Source organism: Diabrotica virgifera, chromosome 6 (assembly GCF_917563875.1).
Source record: "Diabrotica virgifera virgifera chromosome 6, PGI_DIABVI_V3a".
Classification (NCBI taxonomy): Eukaryota; Metazoa; Arthropoda; class Insecta; order Coleoptera; family Chrysomelidae; genus Diabrotica; species Diabrotica virgifera.
In genome coordinates, this window is record NC_065448.1 from 70,761,582 (window position 1) to 70,786,658 (window position 25,077).

The window sequence follows — 25,077 nt, forward strand, 5'->3', positions numbered from 1 at the left end:
AATAGTTTGTCGGTTGGTGTGAGTGTCAAAACTTTTTCGGGTAAGTTGATAAATTCCAGTATTTAAAAATAAACACGAATTTCAAAAAAACGTCTGTGTCACGTTGAAGCTCTATTATTTGTCTTTGATATATGCTAATGAGTTTTCTTCAAATTGTCTGCTTTTAGACATAACTTCTTTTAAATAATTGATGGATTCGATCATTACTTGATGGAAGTTCATTTTAGCTAACAATAAAACACTGAAAACGTTTGTTTTCTATACTTCCACAAAATTTATTATAACTAAGTGACTACAGCTGTTTCGGCAGAGTGCCTTTCTCAAGTGATATAGTTTACAATGTGTTTGCCTTTTTAAGTCTTCAACTGAAGAGGTTGAGGAGTGGGGAGCTGTTTGTCTCGAGTTTGTCGTTCAAAATTATATCTGTATTTTTGAGTTTATTAATTTCCATAGATTCTAAAAAAGATAGCTTAAGGCCTTTATTTTGAATATGCAGAATTTGAAACTCTTCATTGAAAGAATGATTATGATCTAGAAGGTGAAGTGCGTATGTATAAGTGTCTGTTTTTCTATTGTTGAATGCCCTATTGTGTTCTGCTATCCGTTTGTCAAAAGTTCTGCCAGTTTGACCGATGTACGTTTTCGGACAGTCACCACAAGTTAGTTTGTACACACCAGTCTGTAGTTGCTTTCTCTTTCGGCTTTTATTGTTCTTAATATATTTGCTTAAGTTGTTGTTAGTTCTGAAAGCTGGTGTTATTCCTTTCTTTTTTATGTATCTGGCTATTTTTGTTGTTATCTTGCCAGTATATGTGAGAGAGCAGAAGGTACTGGGTTCTTTCTGTGGTGGTGGATACACTAATTTCAGGGCTTTCTTATGGAGTTTTTGGTTTAAAATTTTGTTAAATGTTTGTTCGTTATAGCCGTTGTTTACTGCTATTTGTTTAATGATGTTTAGTTCTATCTCGAAGTTATTTTTTGTCATGGGAATTTCTGTCAGTCTATGTATCATGCTATGGTAGGCTGCTAATTTGTGTTGTGTAGGATGGGATGATGAATTGTGTATAGTTGTATCAGTATGGGTAGGTTTATGATATACGGAAAACTCATGTTTATTGTGTAGTCTGGAAATCGTTACACCTAGAAAGTTTATGGAGTTATTCTGTTCTGTTTCTATTGTAAACTCAATATTATTGTAAACTCCTCAACCTCTTCAGTTGAAGACTTAAAAAGGCAAACACATTGTAAACTATGTCACTTGAGAAAGGCACTCTGCCGAAACAGCTGTAGTCACTTAGTTATAATAAATTTTGTGGAAGTATAGAAAATAAACGTTTTCAGTGTTTTATTGTTAGATAACTTCTTTTGTTGTGCAAAGTAAGCGTGTTTACAATATGTGCTATGCCTCTGTTTTCATTATGGGCTAGTGGCCCATATTTAGAACAATGTAGCAATGAAGGCAAAATGAAGTAGGAAAATGCAAAGAACAAAAAAGGAAAAGAAATAAAAAAGGAAAACATAAGCAGGTTACCAAAGTCACAAAGAACCAAAAAAAGAAATCGGCGTCTAGTAGCCAGGATGAGCATGAATATGTGCATGCAGATGATGAGAGCGATTACAATGAGTTTCCTTCTACACAGCCTCCACAAGACGCAGCTGACGTAACGTGTATGTTTTGCGAAGCACTTTTTTCAGAGGATAATCTTTATGAAATATGGGTCAAGTGCCTCATGTGTCATTTGTGGGCACATAACGAGTGCGCTGGGGCCGAAAAAGAAGAATATGTGTTTGACTTTTGCAAATAGTTTTAGCCTATGAGTTATTTGATGTATTTTAGATAAATATATTTGTCACGCATTTATCTCATTTCACACAAATTTAAGACACATTTTTCGGGGTAGCCCATATTTAGGATCATTATTGAAACGGCGCAAAAGTACAATTTTTCATTATTTGTACATTTAAAACAGTTGTATATTTTTTAATCAATTTGGACTTTGGGCAGGTTATAAGTAACTAAATGTAGGTATTCTTACGTACCTTTGGACATAAAATAGAAGAATTTTTATTCTTTTTTTACAAAGAAAAACAAAATGGGTAGCCCATATTTGCATCCTTTCCAAATAATTAGTAATTTTGCCAATTTCGGCAAAATTGGCAAAAAAACAAAAAAATTACCTACTAAAATCACTAGCTAGTTGTGTCTGAGTTTAGCGAACCGACTATAATAACAATTTTCATTTCATAACAGATCAAACAGTCCATTTATCATTAGGTAGTCCCATTAAAGGGGAGGCCGTATACTCGTATAAACCTTTGTAAAGTTATTAGTAAATGATTGCTTTCAAAATATGCTCAATTTGTATTTTTGAACATCTTATTTATTTTATATAATAATTAAATTCACTATCAAATGTCATTGATATTTTATTAATACTTAATTTAAAATTTAGTTTGACATTCACGAAATGCCAAACTCAAATGTAAATAACCTATGCTTTGCTTAACATATTCAGATTAAAAAAAAATTAGCCTACTTACTATAAACGATTTCAGCTGACGTTTAGTGTGTTGGCGGAAAATAAAAGGATTGTGACGTCACATTTTAGACTTTGAGATCGATTATCTCGAAGACGGTTAGAGATATCGAAATGCCGTTTTCAGATTTGGATTCAGAAGACAAAACTACATAACAATCCATCGATAAATCTACTCTAAGTATTGTAGGACTTTGCGAATTTATAAACGAAAAAGTTTTCGTTGAAAAGTGTACCCAAACTTATTTGGGGTATACATCTTCCTCTTCTCCATTTTCCTTGATGATTATGACAGTCTTTGATATTCTCCATCTTGAATCTCCGTGGTATATCTACTTTCATCTCTGTCCCATAGTGTCTTAGCATCGACTTTTCTAAGGGTTTTCATCTCTGCTGTTTCTAGCATTTTTTTTGTTCTCCCTGTGTTAGGTCGTGTTTCTGCCGCGTGTCATTCTTAGTCTAAATACTGTTTTATAAATTCTGCCTTCCATTTCTTTCCATGTTGTTTCATTCAAGCAACCTACGGCTCAGTTCCATTCACTTAACCTTCTACTTGTGTTTCGAGCTTTCCGTAGCTAGATAGTGTGATTCCTAGACATATAAACTCCATCACTTGTTCTATTTGACTCTACAGCTCCAATTTACGTCTTAGTGGTATAACCACGCATAACCATGCATTTTGTGATTTTTGATAAAATTGTCATGTTAAATTTTCTGGCGGTTATATTAAATTAATAAATCATAAATTGTAAATTAGTATACGTAGTTATATTCCTAACTAGTGCGGAACGGTATATTTTCCGCACGCGATTTCAGTTTGCAGAACGACGCCAGGCGGTGTTCGGCAAGCACTCGATTGCGTAAAAGAGACAAGAGTTAGAAACAATATTTTTTCTACGAGCGTTTAAAAAATGACCAAATCTAATTAATTGAATTAAAAAATAACGCTAATAAGTTATAATAATCTCGAATTAAAGTCAATGCGGTACCTAAATACCTGTTATGCAGTAATTAATTGTGCATATCAATACAGGTTTTAATTTTTTAAAGTCATAGCAACGATGTCACACAAAGCAATTATTGTCAAAAAGCACGTCACACGCTTTAACATTTCCAAGCATCTTTACAGTATTTCTCATGATCATCTTTCAGTGCGTCACAGTTTTTCGATTTCTTTCTAACGCATTAAATTGTATGTGACAGAAAAAAAGGCACGTCGGTGATTACATTTCGTCGGTGACATTTTTATAACATTTATTCTAGTTATTCTAGTTGTCGATAGATGGCGCCATAATAACCAAATATTTTTTTAATTAGATAATAATATTACAAATATAATCTGCATAATTTATAAGACTATACAAATCAAAGAAAATACCATTTTATAAATGCAAGAAACACTTTTGATTTGTTTTTATTCCAAATTGAAAATGAAATGTGACAACTGTCAGATTTAACTAAAATGTCATGTTAGAATAAATGTCATAAATGTGTATTATCACGGACTTACCCTTTTTCCTATCATTTGTTACGCACTGAAAAATGATCATGAGAAATACTGTACTTACGAATTTTAAAATAATTCAGTGATTTAGATGGCATCAAGTGACGAAGAACTACCCCCATCTATCCTAGACGTTGTCAATAATCTTGATATGTTACCGGAAAAATCAGCAAACAGGTACAAGAAAGAATACAACATTTTGTATTGTTTTGAGTTAGTGTAAAGAAAAAAGTGTAAATAGCTAAAGGCCATGGGTACATAATTCGCAAATATTTTACGGCTATCCCTACTTTTTCTGTCTTTACACGGCAAATTACGTGTAGTAAAATTCACACTGGTATGGATATGTAAACATTACTAGAATGTAGTTCTACTTGAAAATGTCATCATTAACTTAAAGAGATGGCTTTTGAATGTCCTTGGATAACGGTTATTTGTATAAAAGCAAATTATTAATTCAGTTAATAAATGTGATAATTTTTTCATCATGTATTCAGTGATTGTAATAATTTATATGTACAACAAAAACTTATACTCAATCGAGAAAAGAGGAAAAGTGTTAAAGTGATTTTTTAATAATATATTGTTACTATGGAACGCTTACAATTTTAAACATATTTAACAACAAAATACTTGGATCACAAAATATATTATCCTGATGTATTCTCTGCTTGGATCTTTCACAAATAATACACACTAAATAACTTTTTATTAAGTTCACGTCTTAAATCGATTATTCCTCAAATACACTATATATGAATATTATTTAATCAACAACTCAAAATATTTCCGATGCCATGTCATTTAAAATTGTCACTGATTGTCAATGTCTGACTGACAATATTCTATTCGACTGAGTGCGTTCGACAAAGATAGATTTGGAAAATATTACCACGGACATGATGTCCATTTTTTACGAATCCTGAAAAAACGAATAAATACTTTTAAAAAAATTAAACGCAGAATGAAAGACTAAATTATTACCGAGGGCCGAAAGTCCCTTAGAATAAATAAAAAGTTTATTTTGAATGAGATATTTGAAATTAAAAATCACACTAAATTTTCTCTTAGTTTTTAACTTCTGTAACTTATTAAAATAAGCATTATAGAAATTCTCAGGTACTTTCGGCCCTCACTAATAACGTAACCTTTCATTCTGCGTTTAAATTTTTAAAAAATACTTATTAGTTTTCTCAGGGTTCGAAAAAAATGAATCCCGATTTGAATAGCATTGCAGCCGAAAATACGTACCCATCCTCTTAAAAGAAGAAGTGTGTTTAGCTTATTTTATTAGTCTATCCAAAATCTTGTTTGCTCTGGCTACTTGCAAATATGTTCATAAATTTCACAATTTAAATTTCACAAAACTATTAGATGTACTGCATTTTTGAGAAGTCGAAACAATTTTTACTTAACTCGTAGCGTCCCGTATTTTGAGTTTAATCAAAACCTTTCATATCATTACAACAGGGGAATCAAATATGTATTTGGCATTTTATACTCCAGTCAATGAGAGCAAGAATATGATATTACCTCCGAATTCTATCCTACTGCATGGATTTTAATGAAATTTTGGGCCTAGCCTCTACTTATCTCCTAATTCAAAGTCGCCTATGCCGATGTGTGCTTTTATCTTGGGGGTGATTCCCACCCCTTCTTAGGGGTGGAAAATTTTTTGGTTAAAATTAACACGGAATTCGCTAGAGAACCTAATTCTAAGAAAAATCTGTTCTATATTTTTTTTTGAAAACACAATACTTTTTGAGATATTCGTGGTTGAAAATTGGCCATTTTCATTGAAACATAATACCTTTTCGAACGGTTTTTTGTGAAAACCTTAAAAACTACGCATCTAACTAAAAAACTATATTAAACATTTTTGTAGGTTATATAAAAACAAAGAGACACTTGCCTTCATAAATCTTCTAGTTATAATACAAAAAGAGATATTATGGTAGGTGAAAATATTTTTTTTTTTGGTACATTCTCAAATTGGTGTATTCAACTTGAAATAACAGAGAAACGGTCGATTTAAGGTGTATAATGCTACTAATACCTTTTTGTAGTTCTTGAAAAGGCCTTTAAAATGAGCTACAATATAGGTTTATTACATTAAAACTAAGCGAGATATGCTGCAAACAAAATTGATAACTAATGTTTTTTAAGAAAAAATGAGAATTAATTTTAACCCCCATCCACCAAAATGTAAATACATCATTTTCCTTCTACAATACCTTTTATTATAGTATTATTTCTATGTTCAAAAAGTTGGACCGGTTTAAAATGAATGATTTTTGAAAAAAAAAGATCAAGTTATAGAGCGCATTTTTAAAATTTCTTAAAAATCTTCATTTTTCTCCATGTAACTTGAAAATGATGAGAGATACAGTAATGAAAAATAAAAAGAAATTTTTATCTGAAAAAGTTCTACATTTTTGTGTGGTATCCTTTTTCCGTATGTGTTATATTTTTCGAGTTACATGGAGAAAAAGGAAGATTTTTAAGAAAATTTAAAAATGCGCTCCATAATTTGACCTTATTTTTTTTTCAAAAACCAATAATTTTAATCCAGTCCAAGTTTTTAACATAGAAATAATACTATAGTAAAAAGTATTGTGGAAGGAAAACGATGTATTTAAATTCTGATGGATGAGGGGTTAAATATACTTCTCATTTCTTCTTAAAATACATTAGTCATCAAATCTTTTGAAGAATATCTCGATTAGTTTGAATCCAATCGACATTTAGTATTGCTCTTTTTAAAGGTCTTTTCAAGCAATACAAAAGTTATTAGTGTCATTATACACCTAAAATCGACAGTTTCTCTGTTATTTTAAGTTGAATACATCGATTTGAGCATGCAGCAAAAAAACAAACTCTTCTTACCTACCATATCCCTCTTTGTATTTTAACTAGTAGATTTATAAAGGAACGAATCTCTTTGTTTTTTTATAACCTACACAAATATTTTGTATAGTTTTTTTGTTAGATGCATAGTTTTTAAGGTATTTGCAAGAATCCGTCCGAAAAGGTGTCATTTTTCAATGAAAATGGTAAATTTTCAACCACGAATAACTCAAAAAGTATCGAGTTTTCAATAAATAATTATAGAACAATTTTTGCTTAAAATGAGGTTCTCTAGCCTTTTCCGTGGCTATTTTAACCAAAACATTTTTCACCCCCGAGAAGGGGTGGGAACCACCCTCAACATAAAAGCGCACATCGGCATAGTGTAGACTTTGTTTCTTGAGCTATTCCCTACTTACTGTAAAAATATCAAGTAAATCGATGTAGTAGGGTGCAATTCGGAGCAAAATACCCTTATTGACTGCCCTATTAATCATATACTCAGTTATGTAAAATAATTATTATTTCAACTGCAATATACCTATACTTTTTCTTTCAGGTTCCACCGCATCCATGCCAGTCAGTCCTCTTCTTATTGGACTCCTTGGTACAGCTGCATTTCTCGCAACAGGAGTATGTCTAGTATTAGTCGCGCTCTGTCGCCGACATTTGACGCACCACCTCCATAGCAGCAGATCGTGCCACCGTCCCACAGACAACGGTTCCAAACATATGCCCATGGAGGCCGTTATTGCAGCCGACGATCTGATAGTCGACGGTTCCATAACTGGAGTTAGAACCCCGCTCACACCTCATACAGACCAACCCCTCGTTATAGAGGCGGTTCAGCAACGAGGAGTACTTGAAGGAGCTGATCCTGATATTATCAGGAACCAATACGGTACGTTTATAATTTAAGTTACAAATATAAAGCTGATTCTACAGGAATTATAAAATCTATTGAAAAATATAAATTAAAAAGTATTAAGACAATTAAGCATAAAAGTTTCGGATCTGCTAACTCCAACAGTAGTCATAAAAATTAACGTAGCAAGCAAATCCAAAAGTTCTTTATCTCTTTAATTATCATCATTCTCTTTGCTATTTTTTATTTTGGTGACCATTGCTGTTACTGTCTGCCTTAACTCTACAAAATTCTTCATTTTATAAACTATCAAAATACTTTTTCCATCTCTTTTTGGCATCCTTTTCATGAATAAGTATTTTATTATTTTCATCTCGAGTACATGTAATCTGATTAATATCTTTTCCTTTTTTTGCTCCCTGTTTGGCTATTTTAAATATTTTTGTTTTGCCTTCCCTGGTATTAAGTTGATCGTATAGGTTTGAATACGCCTCTGATTTCTGTGCTCTGTGCGTAAAGAGGGTTAAGTCCTAAAGTTTGCAACGTCGCGTGGCGCACAGAGAGTCAACTTAATAACTATTAGTATACAGTGTTTTAAGTCCCAAAATTGTGCGACTTAACACACTGAGTCTTCTGGACAGCTTGGCTATTAGTGCACCCTAATATGTCTGTGTAGATTTTGGCATTGGATTCGAGCATGAAATGTAACACCGTTGCCGTATCCTCTATTTTTTCATACTATCACATTACAATTTTTTGTGATATATTTGTGTGTGAAATGTATCATTTGTGTATTTTAGGTATGTTCTAATTTATGTACAGGGTGTTTCATTAATAATTGTCCATATAGTAACTGAAGAAACCTTAGCATAAAATATAAAGATTTAACCTAAAACACTTAAATAAAATGTGGTTCCTTACTGAGTTACAGGGTGTTTTATCAAAAAATTTAAAAATTATTTTTGCTCAGCATTTTTAAACTATTCGACGTATCCTTTTCATACTTGGCAGAAAGTATAGGTACTGTACAAACTACCAAATTACGTTCAACAAACGTTTCTGGCTATTACCAGAGGCGTACAACGGGGGAAAGTGAATGGTTGACCCTTTCCAAATTCTATGCCACTGGAGAAATTGCTATTTTAGTTAAATTTTTGGATTCTCCAATACTTTCTATGAAAATAATGTCCTCTTCATTCGTAACGATAAAATCATTAGTTTTCGAGATTTTTGAAGTTAAAAATGAAACGACACGGTTATTTTGATTAATATATTGTGTCGCTTCATTTTTAATTTCAAATATCTCGAAAACTAATCATTTTATCGTTACGAATGAAGAGTATATTATTTACGTAAAAAGTATTGCAAAATCAAAAAATAGCACTAAAATAGCAATTTCGTCAGTGGCGTAGAATTTGGGAAGGGTCAACCAGACCCTATCCCCTGTCATACGCCTCTGGTAGTAGCTAGAAACGTTTATTTATCTTAATTTAGTAGGGTGTACAGTATTTATACTTACTGCCAAGTATAATAAGGATACGCCACATAGTTTTAAAGTATGTACTGGGTACAAATAATTTTTAAATTTTAATCATACGAATCATATAAATTAATCAAAATAACTGTGCCGTTTCATATTTAACTTCAAATATCTCGAAAACTAATGACTTTATCGTTACCAATGAAGCGTATTTTATTTACGTAGAAAGTATTGGAAAATCTAAAAATGGCACTAAAATAGTAATTCCGCCAGTGGCGTAGAATTTGAGAAGGGTCAACCATTCATCATCCCCTGTCGTACGCCTCTGGTAGTAGCTAGAAGCGTTTGTTTATTATAATTTAATAGAGTGTTTAGTAGTCGTACTTTCTGCCAAGTATAAAAAGGATACGTCTAATAGTTTTAAAATGCTAAGCAAAAATAATTTTTAAATTTTTAGATAAAACACCCTGTAACTCAGTAAGGAACAACATTTTATTTAAGTGTTTTAGGTTAAATCTTCGTATTTTTTGCTAAGGTTTCTCCAGTTACGATATGGACAATTATTAATGAAACACCCTGTATAGATAGGTTTTTACTTTATTTTAAATCATTGCGAAGTTTAACTTGTTAGAAACCTTGTAATATTGTGTAATGTGTAAAATAAGTAGTTTTGAAACACCAATTAAGTAAAGTTTATGTTGTTGTTTTCACCAATTTTGAAAAAATGTGAAAACGTTGAATTATCCACGTCCGTCTGTCCGTCTGTCCGTCCGTCCGTCTTGTTTGTCTGATTGTCTGAATCTCAACTCCTCCGTCATTATCCCAGGTAGAATGACAAATGAGGTGTCAAATGAAAGCTTATAATCCAAGGATGGTACTAAAGGTGAGAAATTTGACCTAGGCTATCCGTCTGTCCGTCTATCCGTCTGACTACGAATATAATTTCTTCGTCACTATACCAGGTAGAATAACAAATGAGGTGTCAAATGGAAGCTTATAAACCAAGGTTGGTACTAAAGGTGAGAAATTTGACCTAGTCTGTCTGTCCGTCTGTCCGTCCGACCGCGAATATAACTCCTCCGTCACTATACAAGGTAGAATCCCAAAAGATGAGAAATTTGACATCGGACTTCCGGTTTTAGATTTACAAACGTAAGGTCCGTAAGTACTGTTTTAAAGTCATCGAAATAGTATAAGCGATATATCATTCGACGTGCCTTATCAAGATGAGAACAAATGGATAATTTTTGATTTTATATCATTTCTGGTTAAGAGGTTCTAACCGGAAGTGCCATATTATAGTCGCAGAAATACATGTAACATATCAATCGAAGCGTATTGAAAAGTCGAGTTTGAATCTTTAATTTGGATTTTGAAGTTATTTCTGTTTACACAATTATGAACCACAGTTTAGTAAATATGACCCAAAATTATTAAAATCGTTTATCAATCGACGCAAAGTTACAGGAAGGGTTCTAATATCGACTTCCAGTTCTACTTTCGATTACTTTGGATGAAAACCTTGGACTTAGTTGTTCAATTACGACTTCGTCTAATAGGACGAAGTCCAATTACTTGTTTTTTACAAACAGCTCAAAAGAGGGATGTTAATTATAAAAAGTAGATAAATAATTATAATAAATAAAAAATAGTTTTGAAAAACCAATAAAGTAAAGTTTTTTTAAGAGCACACAGTAGCGATCAACAGGTAGCAACAAACGCGGTCCAAGATTGCGAAAGTTCTGCGAACTTTCAAAAGTGAGGCAACAGTGCGTCGGTAATTCGACACTGACAGTGACGTTTATACTATCAAAAACAATAATTTTTATACACACAGGCGCGAAATGTTGCCAAGTCAGTGACGTTCGATTTCTTGTTATAAAAAAATCGATTTTTAGTAGTTCCAATGTCACACAAAATCTAGGCACGGGATAAAAAAGTTTATTTGAAGAAAGTGAATTCTTTGTCTTTCTTAGTGGCGATACAGGCTCCTTTTTTCAATATTTTATTTAGTTATAGAGTAATTTCTACATACTAACACATTTCTGAAATTGGGCTCTGTACCGCCATTCTTTATTATATTACGAATATGTGTGCCAAATATCTCGACAAAATATTCAAAATTAGAGCCGCAATCTTGGAACGCGTTTGTTGCTACCTGTTGATCGCTACTGTTTGCTCTTAATACAAAAAGCACAAGAGAGGCATTTTAAATCAAAGTTACCTTAAAATTGTAATAAAAAAGGAGATCAACTGATAAATAAAAGAGGTCAATGAAGATAAACTGTAAAAATGTTTTTAAATCGAATTAAATTTAAATCGTTATAAAAAAGTAGATAACTAGATAAATCATACAGATAAATGATTATAATAAATTAAAAAAGAGTTTTGAAACACCAATAAAGTAAAAGTTTTTTTCATTTGACACCTCATTTGTCATTTTACCTGGTATAATGACGGAGAAGCAAACGTTCTTATAAAATTATTTTATTGTTCTTGTAGGTACATTTAACATTGACTGAAATTATGAAACAAATAAAGAAAGCAGCATGGCAACACTGTGACGCACAAGCATAAGATTCAGCTGTGGGTTACATAGGATGCACTAATAGCCAAGTTGTCCGAGTCTTCCTGTTTCTTAAATAATCATGCGTCTAAGTTCAGGACTTAACACGCTTTACACAGATTGTTTTTCATTTTTTAAAAATGAATATCTCACTTTAGAAATGCAATTGGACTTGACAAATTATACACACATGTAGATATCAAATTCTAACATACAGATAGTGCATTGGCTAATTTCGACCATTTTTGGACTTAACTCGCTTTACGCACAGAGCACAGATTTAGCTTAGCTACTGCTACTTTCGCTTCCTTTTTGGCGACCATATAGTTTTGAAGATCCGTGTCCGGTCAGTTTTTTTGCCACTTTTTATATAATTTTCCCTTCTCTTTTAGTTTTCCTTGTACTTCGTTGGACCACGACCAAGTCTCTTTATGCTCAAACTTCTTTCCTGAAGTTTTTACAAGTATTTATATAGAAGTCTTTTTAATAATACTGGCCATTTCTCTCCAAATTGTATTAGGGCTTGCTTTCATGTTCCAACATATTTTTTCTACTATCCTTCCCTGAATAAACCTTCTTGCTCACCATTTAGCATCCACTCTTGAATTTTTGTGGTCCTCTCCAATCTTTATATTCTTTATCAATTTAATAGCTGTACAATATTTTTTATATGTTATTCGCATTTTTTGTTTCTAAAGATTGGTGTTTTGCCTTTGTGGGTGGGTTCATTTTTCTTATTAACAAAGTCATTGACTTTGTTTCGTTAGTAGATTCGCGTAATAGTGCTACCATTATTTAATTATCATGAATAGATTCTACCGTAAATTTTTTTATTTAGTTTTTCTAAAACTAAAATTTTCTGGGATTTTGACGAATCTTATAATAATTGTAATATATTACTTACCATTGTCATCAGTAGAATCACAGATCATTATGAGCAAAAGCCTTCTTCAACATATTCCCCTATTCACCCCTGTCTCTGGCAACTATTCTCCATGATCTAACTCCAATAGACTTCCTCGTCCTCTAAGTTGTAATGATACCTTAGTCTCAGACTCCGTCTGGCTCGTAGTCCCATCGGCACTCTTTATTGAATAAATTTTATAAATTTTGAATCTTTTTCTCGCCTGATTACATGCCATATCCATCTAATGCCTCGTCTACACATCGGCAGACGCGTCCGCGGACGGCATCTGCGTATGCATCCGCAGATGTGTAGTTGAGGTGATTCCATCCTTTGTTGTTTATATATCACGTCGGCGGATGCGTCAGCAAAATATCCGATAGTTGTCGGTTTTTTCAGCACAGATCAAAGGATTTCAGTGCGAACGTCCGATGCCTCTCCACACATCTGACCTCTGACCTCTACGACGCATTAGCTTTGGCAGTGAAGTCAAAGTAGATATTGCATCACCCGAGAATTAACACAGACTGAACGATTAACAGATGTGTGGTCAGCTCGTGATGATAAATCGGCAGATGCATCCGCAGACGCGTCTCCCGATATGTAGAGGAATTTGTATGAATTTTAACGTCAAGATTCCCGGAACTTCTATATAACTCAAAATTGCAATGCATGCCGCATGAACCTTGCTTTTTTACTCCTGAATTATGTTCTTCCTAGGCTCGAAACAACCATATTTCAAGCTTACATTTTATCATTTTTTACAGTGTTTTTTTTACTTAGCTAATGCATCATCATTATCATCAATGGCGCTACAACTCTTCGTGAGTCTTTGCCTCGTTTACTATTGCCTTCCATGTTTATCGGTCCTGTGCCACTAATTCCCATTCTTGCACTCCCATTTTCTCTAGATCTTCTTTGACTGCATCTTTCCACCTTTTTCTAGGCCGCACTACGGATCTTCTTCCATCTGGCCTTTCACAGAACACATTGTTTATAAGGCGATTGTCGTTACTGCGTATCACATGCCCTACCCATCTGAGTCTATTGGCCTTTATATATCTGACTAGATTTTCTTTTCCGAATAGAGACTCTAGCTCGTTATTGTATCTGCGCCTCCTTTCGTTTGCCACGCTGTATCTGCAAGGGCAATATATCATTCGAAGGATTTTACGTTCCCACACCAGCAATTTATTTACTTCTCTTTTTGTAAGCGTCCATGTTTCGCTTCCATACGCGACTGCTGGTCGTATTATGGTCTTATATATCTGGATTTTTGCACCCTGTGGAAGAAGTTTTGACTTCATTAGATGTTGCATTGCAAAGAAAGATCTGTTTCCTGCCATTATTCTCGTTTCAACTTCTCGCTCTAATTTGTTGTCATTTGTGATTGTTGCTCCTAGATATTTAAATTCTTTAACCACTTCGAAGTTGTGACCGTTTATAATAATGTTTTGGCTTATTCGCCGTCGTTCTTGTTTTGAGACGACCAAGTATTTTGTTTTGTCTTCATTTATTTTTAAACCTATGTTTAATTCAGCTTCTTCAAAGCTCGAGAAAATATTCTTAATTTCTAATGTTGATTGTGCTACTGCATCTACGTCATCGGCAAAGGCGAGTATGATTTTAGCTCCCCGAGCAATTATGTCTGGTGTGATTTTTGGATACATTTTTCGCATGACATTCTAAGGCCAGGTTAAACAATAATGGGGACAACGGATCTCCCTGTCTCAGTCCAGAATTTACGCAGAAAGCATTTGATATTTTCCCTCCTATTCTAACTTGTGCAAAGAAGTTACTTACACACATTTGTGTTACCGCAGCTAATTTCTTGGGTACGCCGAACTCGATCATTGCTTTCCATAATGTTGCACGATTAATTGAATCATAAGCCTGTTTGAAGTCTATGAAATATATAAAGATCTGATTTAGCTAATGCCCCGACAACTAATGGCCATTGGCATGGTGATGGCACTGTATGGATTTTTCCAGTTAGATACCTAGTGTAATGTGTAGGGTGTGTGTTGAGTAAGTGTCTTGTTGCTTTGCGAAGTCGACGTCATTGTCTTTGCAAAGAGACGCTAATTGTATCCGAATGTCTGCGGTTCCTCCGGTGAGTACTGATCCCACAAGGATAGAAAGTATTTTCATTTATTAATTTATAATAAACGAAAAATTTTCTACCCTGGTGAGATTCGAACTCACGACCATTCGGACCTTTCGATCCAAAGGCAGGCGCTTTTACCACTGAGCAACAGAGGGGGTTTCCAGTGTTTTGTTTTGCAATAGCTTACTGGGATACCTCTATAACAGGCCTTCTTAAACTATGGGTCGCGACTCCAAATTGGGTCGCGTAGCAAAATTCTGGGGTCGAGAGAGATTTTATTTATATTTCTTTTATATTTATATAGGGTCGCCAGGAAACTTGCAATCATAAATGGAGGTCGTGAATGAAAAAAGTTTTAGAAGACCTGCTCTATAAGATTCTGCCGAATCAGAATTTTGATGTATTTTTACTAAAGGAATCGTCCAGTACTCTCTCCAACTATTTGGAATAATTCGATAATATATTGAAGTAGCTAAAAATCACTTGTCAGAATCAGAGGATAAGTTTAGTAGATGAACAACAGTGTTTTCGTACTGGAAGATTGTGTACAGATGCAATTTTCGTCATAAAAACAAATAACTGAAAAATTACTAGTGTATAATAGACCAGTATTTCTATGTCTGATTGACTTAAAGAAATCAATGGTGAGAGTAAAACTCAAAGATGTACTCTATCTTCTGTATAATAGAGAAGGCCCCCCTAGATATCATAAAAACCATTGAAAACATCTACCAAAACAACAAAATGGAAGTCAGAATAGATGGACAACTTACAGAACCTATAGATATAGGCAGCGGGATAAGACAGGGAGACTCATTTAGTCCTGTGCTCTTCAATTTAATTATCGATGAAATAATCAAAAGTGTCAACAAAGGAAGAGAATACAAAAAGGGAAACAAAGAAGTAAAAATACTCTTGTAGTAAAGAAAAGAGAGACGTTCTCACAAACAATTTATTTTACAACTGACGACCGGTTTCGCTGTCTACAATATTCACAGCATCTTCAGGTCACGGTAAAAGTAAAATTAAATTCTACAAATAACAAAAAACCAGAGTTAGTTAAGTGGTCTGGTTGAAATCAAAGGGTAATGATCAAGCCAATATTAAAGTATATACAGAGAGAGTCTGTAAAGTGGAATAAATTCAATATCTCAAACACTAATTGTTCTTTTGGAAAATGCTCAGACCCGTCGATTAGTATTTCAAATTGTCCTTTTTGACATTCAATAAAAATGTATACAGGGTGTCCCAATTTAGAGATATGACGTCATCGTCGATTTTCTTAAACGGAAACACTGTCATTTTGATAGCTATTTTGGTAGGGTTTGTAAAGTTATACATAACTGCAAAATATCAAATTTTTATTCTCTACCATTTACAAGATAAGAGAAAATAACAAAGTTATATCTGTAATTTGGAATACATTCAATAATTAAAATACTAACTGTTTTTTTGAAAAATGCTCAGACCCGTCGATTAGTATATCAAATTGTCATTTTTGACATATAATAATAATGTATACAGGGTGTCCCAATTTAGAGATATGACGTCATCGTTGATTTTCTTAAATGGCAACACTATCATTTTGATAGCTATTTTGATAGCGTGTGTAAAGTTATACACATCTGAAAAATTTCAAATTTTTATTCCCTACCATTTACAAGATAATAAAAAATAACAAAGTTATGAAGAACAAAAAGTAATCAAATAATAATTGAATTTATTTATTTCAATTAAGAAAATGCTCATAACGTTGCCCATTGACAATTTGACAATAATTGAGGGCAACATTATGAGTTATTGCTTAATTTATTGAAATAATTAAATTCAATTATTATTTAATTACTTTTTTTTCTTCATACCTTTGTTATTTTTTATTATCATCTAAATGGTAGAGAATACAAATTTGAAATTTTGCAGTTGTGTATAACTTTACACACCCTATCAAAATAGCTATCAAAATGACAGTGTTGCCATTTAAGAAAATCAACGATGACGTCATATCTCTAAATTGGGACAACCTGTATACATTATTATTATTATATGTCAAAAAGGACAATTTGATATACTAATCGACGGGTCTGAGAATTTTTCAAAAAAACAGTTAGTATTTTAATTATTGAATATATTTCCAAATTACAGATATAACTTTGTTATTTTCTATTATCTTGTAAATGGTAGAGAATAAAAATTTGATATTTTGCAGTTATGTATAACTTTACAAACCCTATCAAATTAGCTATCAAAATGACAGTGTTGCCATTTAAGAAAATCGACTATGACGTCATATCTCTAAATTGGGACACCCTGTATACATTATTATTGAATGTCAAAAAGGACAATTTGAAATACTAATTGACAGGTCTGAGCATTTTCCAAAAAAACAATTAGTATTTGAGATATTGAATTTATTCCACTTTACAGACTCTCTCTGTATATTCATGCATACATATAAATACTAACATGTACGTAAATATGGTTTACAACCCTCACACTCACATACATGCACGCATTCAAATGTAGTGGCAACAAAAGTATGTTAAGTATAAGTATAAATATAAAATATACACTTACTTTCCGGTATAAGGGAATAAAATAGTGGTATTCAATATCATACTTTTTTTCTTTATTATGCTAAAGGGAGAGACGGTAGAGGGACAGATTTGAATGTAATGCATTAACAAAACCAAAATAATTGGCAGGATCTTGAGGGGATTAGTAAGGAAACATGACATTAAACCGTGAAACCAAAAAATTGTTAGTTATATATAAAGTGATGTTATTTTATATATGTGTGTATATTTTAATTTAGTTGGGATTATTAGATGTTGTTCTGGATGTTCAAGAACTAATAGATGTAAGATTGGTTGTGCAATTTTCCTAAACCAGAATTGGTCAGTTGTGTATTAGTTGTGGTGTGATTGTGAAAATATTTTAATTTGTTTTGTTGGAGATATTGAAATTAAATTGAACAATAGTAATTATGTAAAAATTTGCTAAAATCTTTTTAATATTAAAAGTGTCAAACAATAAAATCATTAATAAATAATTCAGAATTAAAGTCAAGTGTAAAAGTAACTGTACATGAAATTAAATTTATAGTAATATAAAGTTATGATTATTTGTACATCGATGAGATTTTATGTAATATTACTTACTGAAAAAGTTAGAAAAAGGTAGAAAAAGGCAGAAAAAGGCAAATATGAAAAAATCATTCATTTATGTTAATATCTGTTGAATGTAATAAATAGTTGAGTAGATTGAAAGTTAATCTCAAAAGATCTTTGAAAAAGTTACCTGGTTGAGCTGAATTACATGGTTTCTTTGTAAAGTTAAAAAAGTTTTGAAAATTTTTTTTTTGTTTTAAAGTCGATAAATAACACATAACAGATTCTCGAACGCACACAAAGGAGATGGACATAACAGGAGTTTGGGAATTTTTAATGAGGAAAGCAATCTCTGTACTACTACATCTTATTTCTTTTCGATTTTTAAGAAATGTAAAAATTCCTCTAATTTGGGTTTATTTACAAGAAATAAGAAAAGAAATAAGATGTAGTAGTACACAGATTGCTTTCCTCATCAAAAATTCCCAAACTCCTGTTATGTCCATCTCCTTTTTGTGCGTTCGAGAATCTGTTATGTGTTATTTATCGACTTTAAAACAAAACAAAAATTTTCAAAACTTTTTTAACTTTACAAAGAAACCATATAATTCAGCTCAACCAAGTAACTTTTTCAAAGATCTTTTGAGATTAACTTTCAATCTACTCAACTATTTATTACATTCAACAGATATTAACATAAATGAATGACTTTTCATATTTGCCTTTTTCTGCCTTTTTCTACCTTTTTCTAACTTTTTCAGTAAGTAATATCACATAAAATCTCATCGATGTACAAATAATCATAACTTTATATTACTATAAATTGAATTTCATGTACAGTTACCTTTACACTTGACTTTAATTCTGAATTATTTATTAATGATTTTATTGTTTGACACTTTTAATATTAAAAAGATTTTAGCAAATTTTTACATAATTACTATTGTTCAATTTAATTTCAATATCTCCAACAAAACAAATTAAAATATTTTCACAATCACACCACAACTAATACACAACTGACCAATTCTGGTTTAGGAAAATTGCACAACCAATCTTACATATATTAGTTCTTGAACATCCAGAACAACATCTAATAATCCCAACTAAATTAAAATATACACACATATATAAAATAACATCACTTTATATATAACTAACAAATTTTTTGGTTTCACGGTTTAATGTCGTGTTTCCTTACTAATCCCCTCAAGATCCTGCCAATTATTTTGGTTTTGTTAATGCATTACATTCAAATCTGTCCCTCTACCGTCTCTCCCTTTAGCATAATAAAAAAAAAAGTATGATATTGAATACCACTATTTTCTTCCCTTATACCGGAAAGTAAGTGTATATTTTATATTTATACTTATACTTAACATACTTTTGTTGCCACTACATTTGAATGCGTGCATGTATGTGAGTGTGAGGGTTGTAAACCATATTTACGTACATGTTAGTATTTATATGTATGCATAAATATATATACTTTAATATTGGCTTGATCATTACCCTTTGATTTCAACCAGACCACTTAACTAACTCTGGTTTTTTGTTATTTGTAGCATTTAATTTTACTTTTACCGTGACCTGAAGATGCTGTGAATATTGTAGACAGCGAAACCGGTCGTCAGTTGTAAAATAAATTGTTTGTGAGAACGTCTCTCTTTTCTTTACTACAATAGTATGGACTCACACATGCAACCCATTCATTTTTTTTTAAATACTCTGTTACGCAGACGACGCAATATTGATAGCCCAATATGAAGATAGTCTGCAAAGATTAGTCCACAGATTTAAACTAAAATCAAGAGAATTCAATAAGGCAATTTCATCTCAGAAAACTAAAACAATATTAAATAATAAAAAACCAATCATATGTAAAGTAGAAATTGATGGTATCAGTATTGAACAAGTAATGGAAAGAAAATCGCTTGGAATTACATTGTCAAGCTACGGAGACCTGGACAATGAAGTGAGAAATCAAGTACAAAAACCAAATAGACTGGCAGGATGTCTTAATCATATTATATGGTGAAACCGACATATTCACATTGAGATGAAGTCAAAAATGTATAAATCTAGTGTATGAGTATGACCAATAATAACATATGCATCAGAAACAAGACCCGTTGCAGTCACAGCACAAGACTACTAGAAACGTTAGAGAAGAGTTACAGGAAATACGCTGAGATATCGAAAGAGGAGTGAAGACATTAGAAGATAATGTATCGTAGGGTATACAAATGAATAGTGTCCATTCATAAATGAATGGACACTAAATAGAAAAAAGAATGGAATAACCACATAAACAGAATAAGGGTGACACCTGTGATCAAAATAGTAAGAGGTAAATCACCAATCGATAGAAGAAGTAATATCGGCTGACCGCGCAAAGATGGAGTGACAACCCTTTTTAGAGGTATCAATCCGCCAATGAACAGGCAGAATTGCTTATAAAGAAGAAGAAAAAGAAGAACAAAAATCACTTGTGACGAGTATACAGTTATGAAATAACGGAAAATTAAAGTCAAACTACAAAAGTTTTTAAAAAGTGGCCTTAAGCTCAAAAAGGACCAAATTTATTTACCTGTACTGTCTTCCCTGTTTGTACCTGCTTGCTATTATATAGTTACAAGTCGGATCGTATTTCCGTTAAGTGTTTATAGATCAACATGTCCTCCAAACGTAATGTAATACTAATGTCGTAGCAAGAACATCTGAGAACCGTGAAGTATGTTGTAATGTTTAAAGGCATAGCTAGTCGAACGTTTCCTTTGTCTACGGCCGTGTAACTCTTCAGCGTAATGAAGTCAGACGAAATACCTACTCGAACATGTAATTTGTTGTTCGGTTGATTTTGAAAACTTGATTTTCTTTCTTTATTTGATTTTTTAGTTTATACAATATGAAAGAAAATTTTTCATAATTATCTATGACGCTTTTTGAAACATTTACAAATAAACTTCTTTTTTGTTATATTGGTACACTTTGCGTGAGAATTGTTTCATCTTAAGTTTATACAGGGTGGTTCAATATAGATTCCAGACCTCAACATATTAATATTTAACCCAAATCACTTAAATAATAAAATAAGGCTCCTTACTGAGTTGCAGGGTGTTTTATTTAAAAATTTAAAAACTATTTTTACCCAGTAATTTAAACTACTTTACGTATCCTTATCATACTTGACATAAAGTCTGGCTTCTATACACCCTACTAAATTATGATAAAAAAACGTTTATAGCTACTACCAGAGGTCTACTAGAGGGGCTAGTGAATGGTTGACCCTTCCCAAATTCTACGTCACTGGGGAAATTACTATTTTAGCGCAATTTTTCGATTCACCAATACTTTCTTTTCTATGTAAATAATATACTGTTCATTGGTAACGATAAAGTCATTAGTTTTCGAGATATATTTGAAGTTAAAAATGAGTCTATCAGTATGTGTAGTATATTATTTTTTTTTTCATTTTATCTCCTTTTTACCTCCGTTATTTTCTTGTGTAGATTAAAATTAATACTTTTTAAAAGTACCTGTTGTATTCGTTTTCTCATGAGCATCTTTCAGTGCGTCACAGTTTTTCGATTTCTTTCTAACGCATTAAATTGTATGTGACAGAAAAAAGGCACGTCTGTGATTAAAGAAATTTATAACATTTATTTTAGTTGTCGATAGATGGCGCTATATTCGAAAAAAATTATTTACGAATTATATAATATATCTACGAATATAATCTGTACAGTTTATAAGACTATACAAATCACAGAAAATAACATTTTATAAACGCAATAAACACAATTGATTTGCTTTTCTGCCAAATTGCAAATAAAATGTGACAACTGTCAAATTTATCTAAAATGTCATGTCAATTATATAACATATCTAAGAATATAATCTGTAGAATTTATAAAACTATACAAATCAAAGGAAATACCATTTTATAAATGCAATAAACACAATTGATTTGTTTTTATGCCAAATGGCAAATAAAATGTGACAACTGTCAGATTTAACTAAAATGTCATGTTAGAATAAATGTTATAAATATGGGTTATCACGGACTTACCTTTTTTGAAGATATTCTTCTTTAGCGGCGAATCGATTGAGGGTAAAATTTGATTGATCCGCGCGCATGCGCACATCGACAGTATGGTATTAGTTGTTATACGGGCTCTGATTGGGTGTTGAAATTTTGAAATGATCTGTCAATAATTGTTCAATATGGAGGTTATCGGTAAACAAAAATATTGTATAATACTAGTTTTTATTGATGTGTGGACAGAAATAAAATCAAATTTATAATTATAGTGACTTTTTAAATAGTTTTGAAAAGCCGCAGGTACGTAATTCTAAATGTTTCAGTTGGAAATACCTAATAGTTTCAATACCTATCTATTTGGAAAATGTAAACAAAATAATGTAGTTACCTATTAGTAGGCAATGCTTTAATTTACATAATCTGATTACGAACAAACTTTCTACAAATCTTCATCTCATATATCGTTTTCTTACTCTATATTTTGTTGTATTTTATTTCGACAAAAATCAAACTAATAATTTTATTAAATTCATATAAATTTATGGTGTAAACGTTTAGTTTGTGTATATTCCCACATGACGTATACGAGAGTTTGGTGCAGTTTGAAATAGCGTCAACTTTCGTACGGCGCGGTAGACGTGAAGTGGGTTCAAGCCCCAAGCAAGTTATTATTTTTTTATTTTTTTTATATATATTTTATGATTGTAAGTATATTATTATATAATTTTTGAAGATATTCTTCTTTTTTGAAAGTGGTAGATAAGAAAGTTAGTTTGATTTTTAAATAAAATAAGTACAAATAACCTTTTAAGTATATTTACTTCGTTTAAATTACCTATTATATAATAGAAGAATATCTTGTTACGTGCGTACAAAGTACACACACATTCTTTTTTCTATCATTTGTGACGCACTAAAAAATGCTCATGAAAAGGACTTTACTTGTTTATTCTTGTACATATTATTTATATATATATATTTAAATACAGTATCGTGATGTAAAAACTCCCTGGTGTAGTTGGTATAAAATTTTTAATGAAGAATTAAATTTAATTTTTAAATCCAAAAGGATAACATTCAGAACGTTTTCAGACTTATCAGCCCATCATCAGTGAACTCCCTGTCCTTGCAAAATAGCCACAATGCCAAACACTGGTTGGGTTAAATGTTCGAACTACATAGTAAATATGATAAAATAATTTGACTTAAAGTCGATGCCAATGGATTGCTTCCAGCAACATGATGATCTATCTTTACATATTTTTTATTATTACGTCTGCATTGAACCACGTAAAGTCTGTCAAGAAAACGTAATAATAAAAAATATGTAAAGGTAGAGCAGCATGTTGCTGGAAGCAATCCATTGGCATCGACTTTAAGTCAAACTATCTTATCATATTTACTATGTAGTTAGAACATTTAACCCAACCAGTGTTTGGCATTGTGGCTATTTTGCAAGAACAGGGAGTTTACTGGTGATGCACTGATAAGTCCGAAAACGTTTGAATGCAATCCTTTTGGATTTTTTGAAAAAAAAATTAATTCTTCAGTAAACGTTGTATACCAATTACACCAGGGAGTTTTTACTTCACGTTTAGATATTTAACTAGATAGCCTGTTCAATATTAGCTTGTTCAATATTACTTCTACATATAGCCCAGTAAATGAACGGGAAATTCGGCGATACCGTGTAATTTTCAGGGGCAACTCCGAATTGCATGAAAATTTGGATTTGGGTTCTGCTTACCCTCCACTTCAAAGTTAAAATTGTGCCGTTGGTTGCTTTTAATTGGGGGGTGACAGTCACCCCTTCTCGGGGGTGAAATGAACATACGTTCAAGATAAGACCGGAAATGGATAAATTGACTGATTTTATGCAACTTTTGTTCTATAGTTTTTTACGTAAGTCAATTAATACTTTTCGAGTTATTTGCCATTGAAAATGTTGATTTTTCCACAAAAAGACTACGTTTTCAGGCGGGTTTTCGCAAATAACTTAAAAAGTAAATATTTTATCGAAAAAAATATGCTTAACAAAAGTGTAGCTTATAAAAAACCCAAAAAAAATGGTGTAAGTGTAAAGTCTATCAATCAAATTAAAACAAAGTTGTAGCTCATGAAAAATACGTTCTTATTCGTCTTATTCCAAATCGAATATTTCAAGGTGAAATCACCGAAAAATTAAGGACTTTCCGGGAAAAACTCATTTAAACTTTTTTAAAGTGTTTATAAAAAGCTTTGTTTTAATAGTTAACAAAAGTTTTAGCATTAAAAGTAAGCGAGTTACGCTCAAAATAAAGTTGGCCCTCTTTTTTTTTTTTGTAAAAGATCATGAAAATCTCGCCGTGTTTAGCTCCCCAAATGAAATTAATCTCTACCGCTTTACAAAAAAAATTACCTTACCTATCTATTTTTTATCTGATCTGTCAGTCTCACCGGTTTAAAGTTTTTATTTTTGAAAGGGTTATAATTGAGAAAGCTTGAATGGATCACTAATCACGAGTGTATGCAAATTTGGAACAGCCATATCTTAACCAATTTTTGTCTTACGGAGAAACAGAATGAAACTAGCATATTTATAATAGTAAAACCTACATTTTTTTACTCTTTAAGATTTTTCTTATCACTAATACTTTTTAAGTTATTTTGAAAAAATGAAATTTTTCAAAAATTTTTAGAAACTTTTTTTTACTATAAAACCAAATGTTTTTAAAAATAAGCACTTCAAACCAATCAAACTTACAGATCATATAAACAATACACATACAGTTAAAATAGATGGTAAAGCCAAACGATTAATTTCATTTAGGGTGCTAAATAGAGGGAGGTTTTCACGATTTTTTTTTACCAAAAAAAAGGGGCCAACTTTTTTATTCAGTGTAACTCGTTTATTTTTGATGTTGTAAACTTTTGTAAAAAACAAATAATAAGCTTTTTTCTGATACTTTAAAAATGTTAATAAGGTTTTCCCGAAAAACGCTTCTTTCTTCGGTGATTTCGCGTTGAATTATTCGATTTGGAATTAGACGAATAAGAACGTATTTTTCATGAGATACAACTTTGCTTCTACTCAATTTGTAGACTTTACTGGTACACCATTTTTTCGTTTTTTTTT

General features: G+C 31.8%; 1 protein-coding gene across 1 annotated transcript in view; it reads left to right on the top strand.

Moving 5' to 3' along the window:
• Positions 1–25,077, top strand: part of LOC114326047 (cell adhesion molecule DSCAML1) — a 1,142,530-nt gene that overhangs the window by 1,105,662 nt on the left and 11,791 nt on the right. The window contains exon 11 of the mRNA XM_050655145.1: positions 7,448–7,789. Coding sequence (XP_050511102.1) covers positions 7,448–7,789 — 342 coding nt within the window. The remainder of the gene's footprint in view (positions 1–7,447; positions 7,790–25,077) is intronic.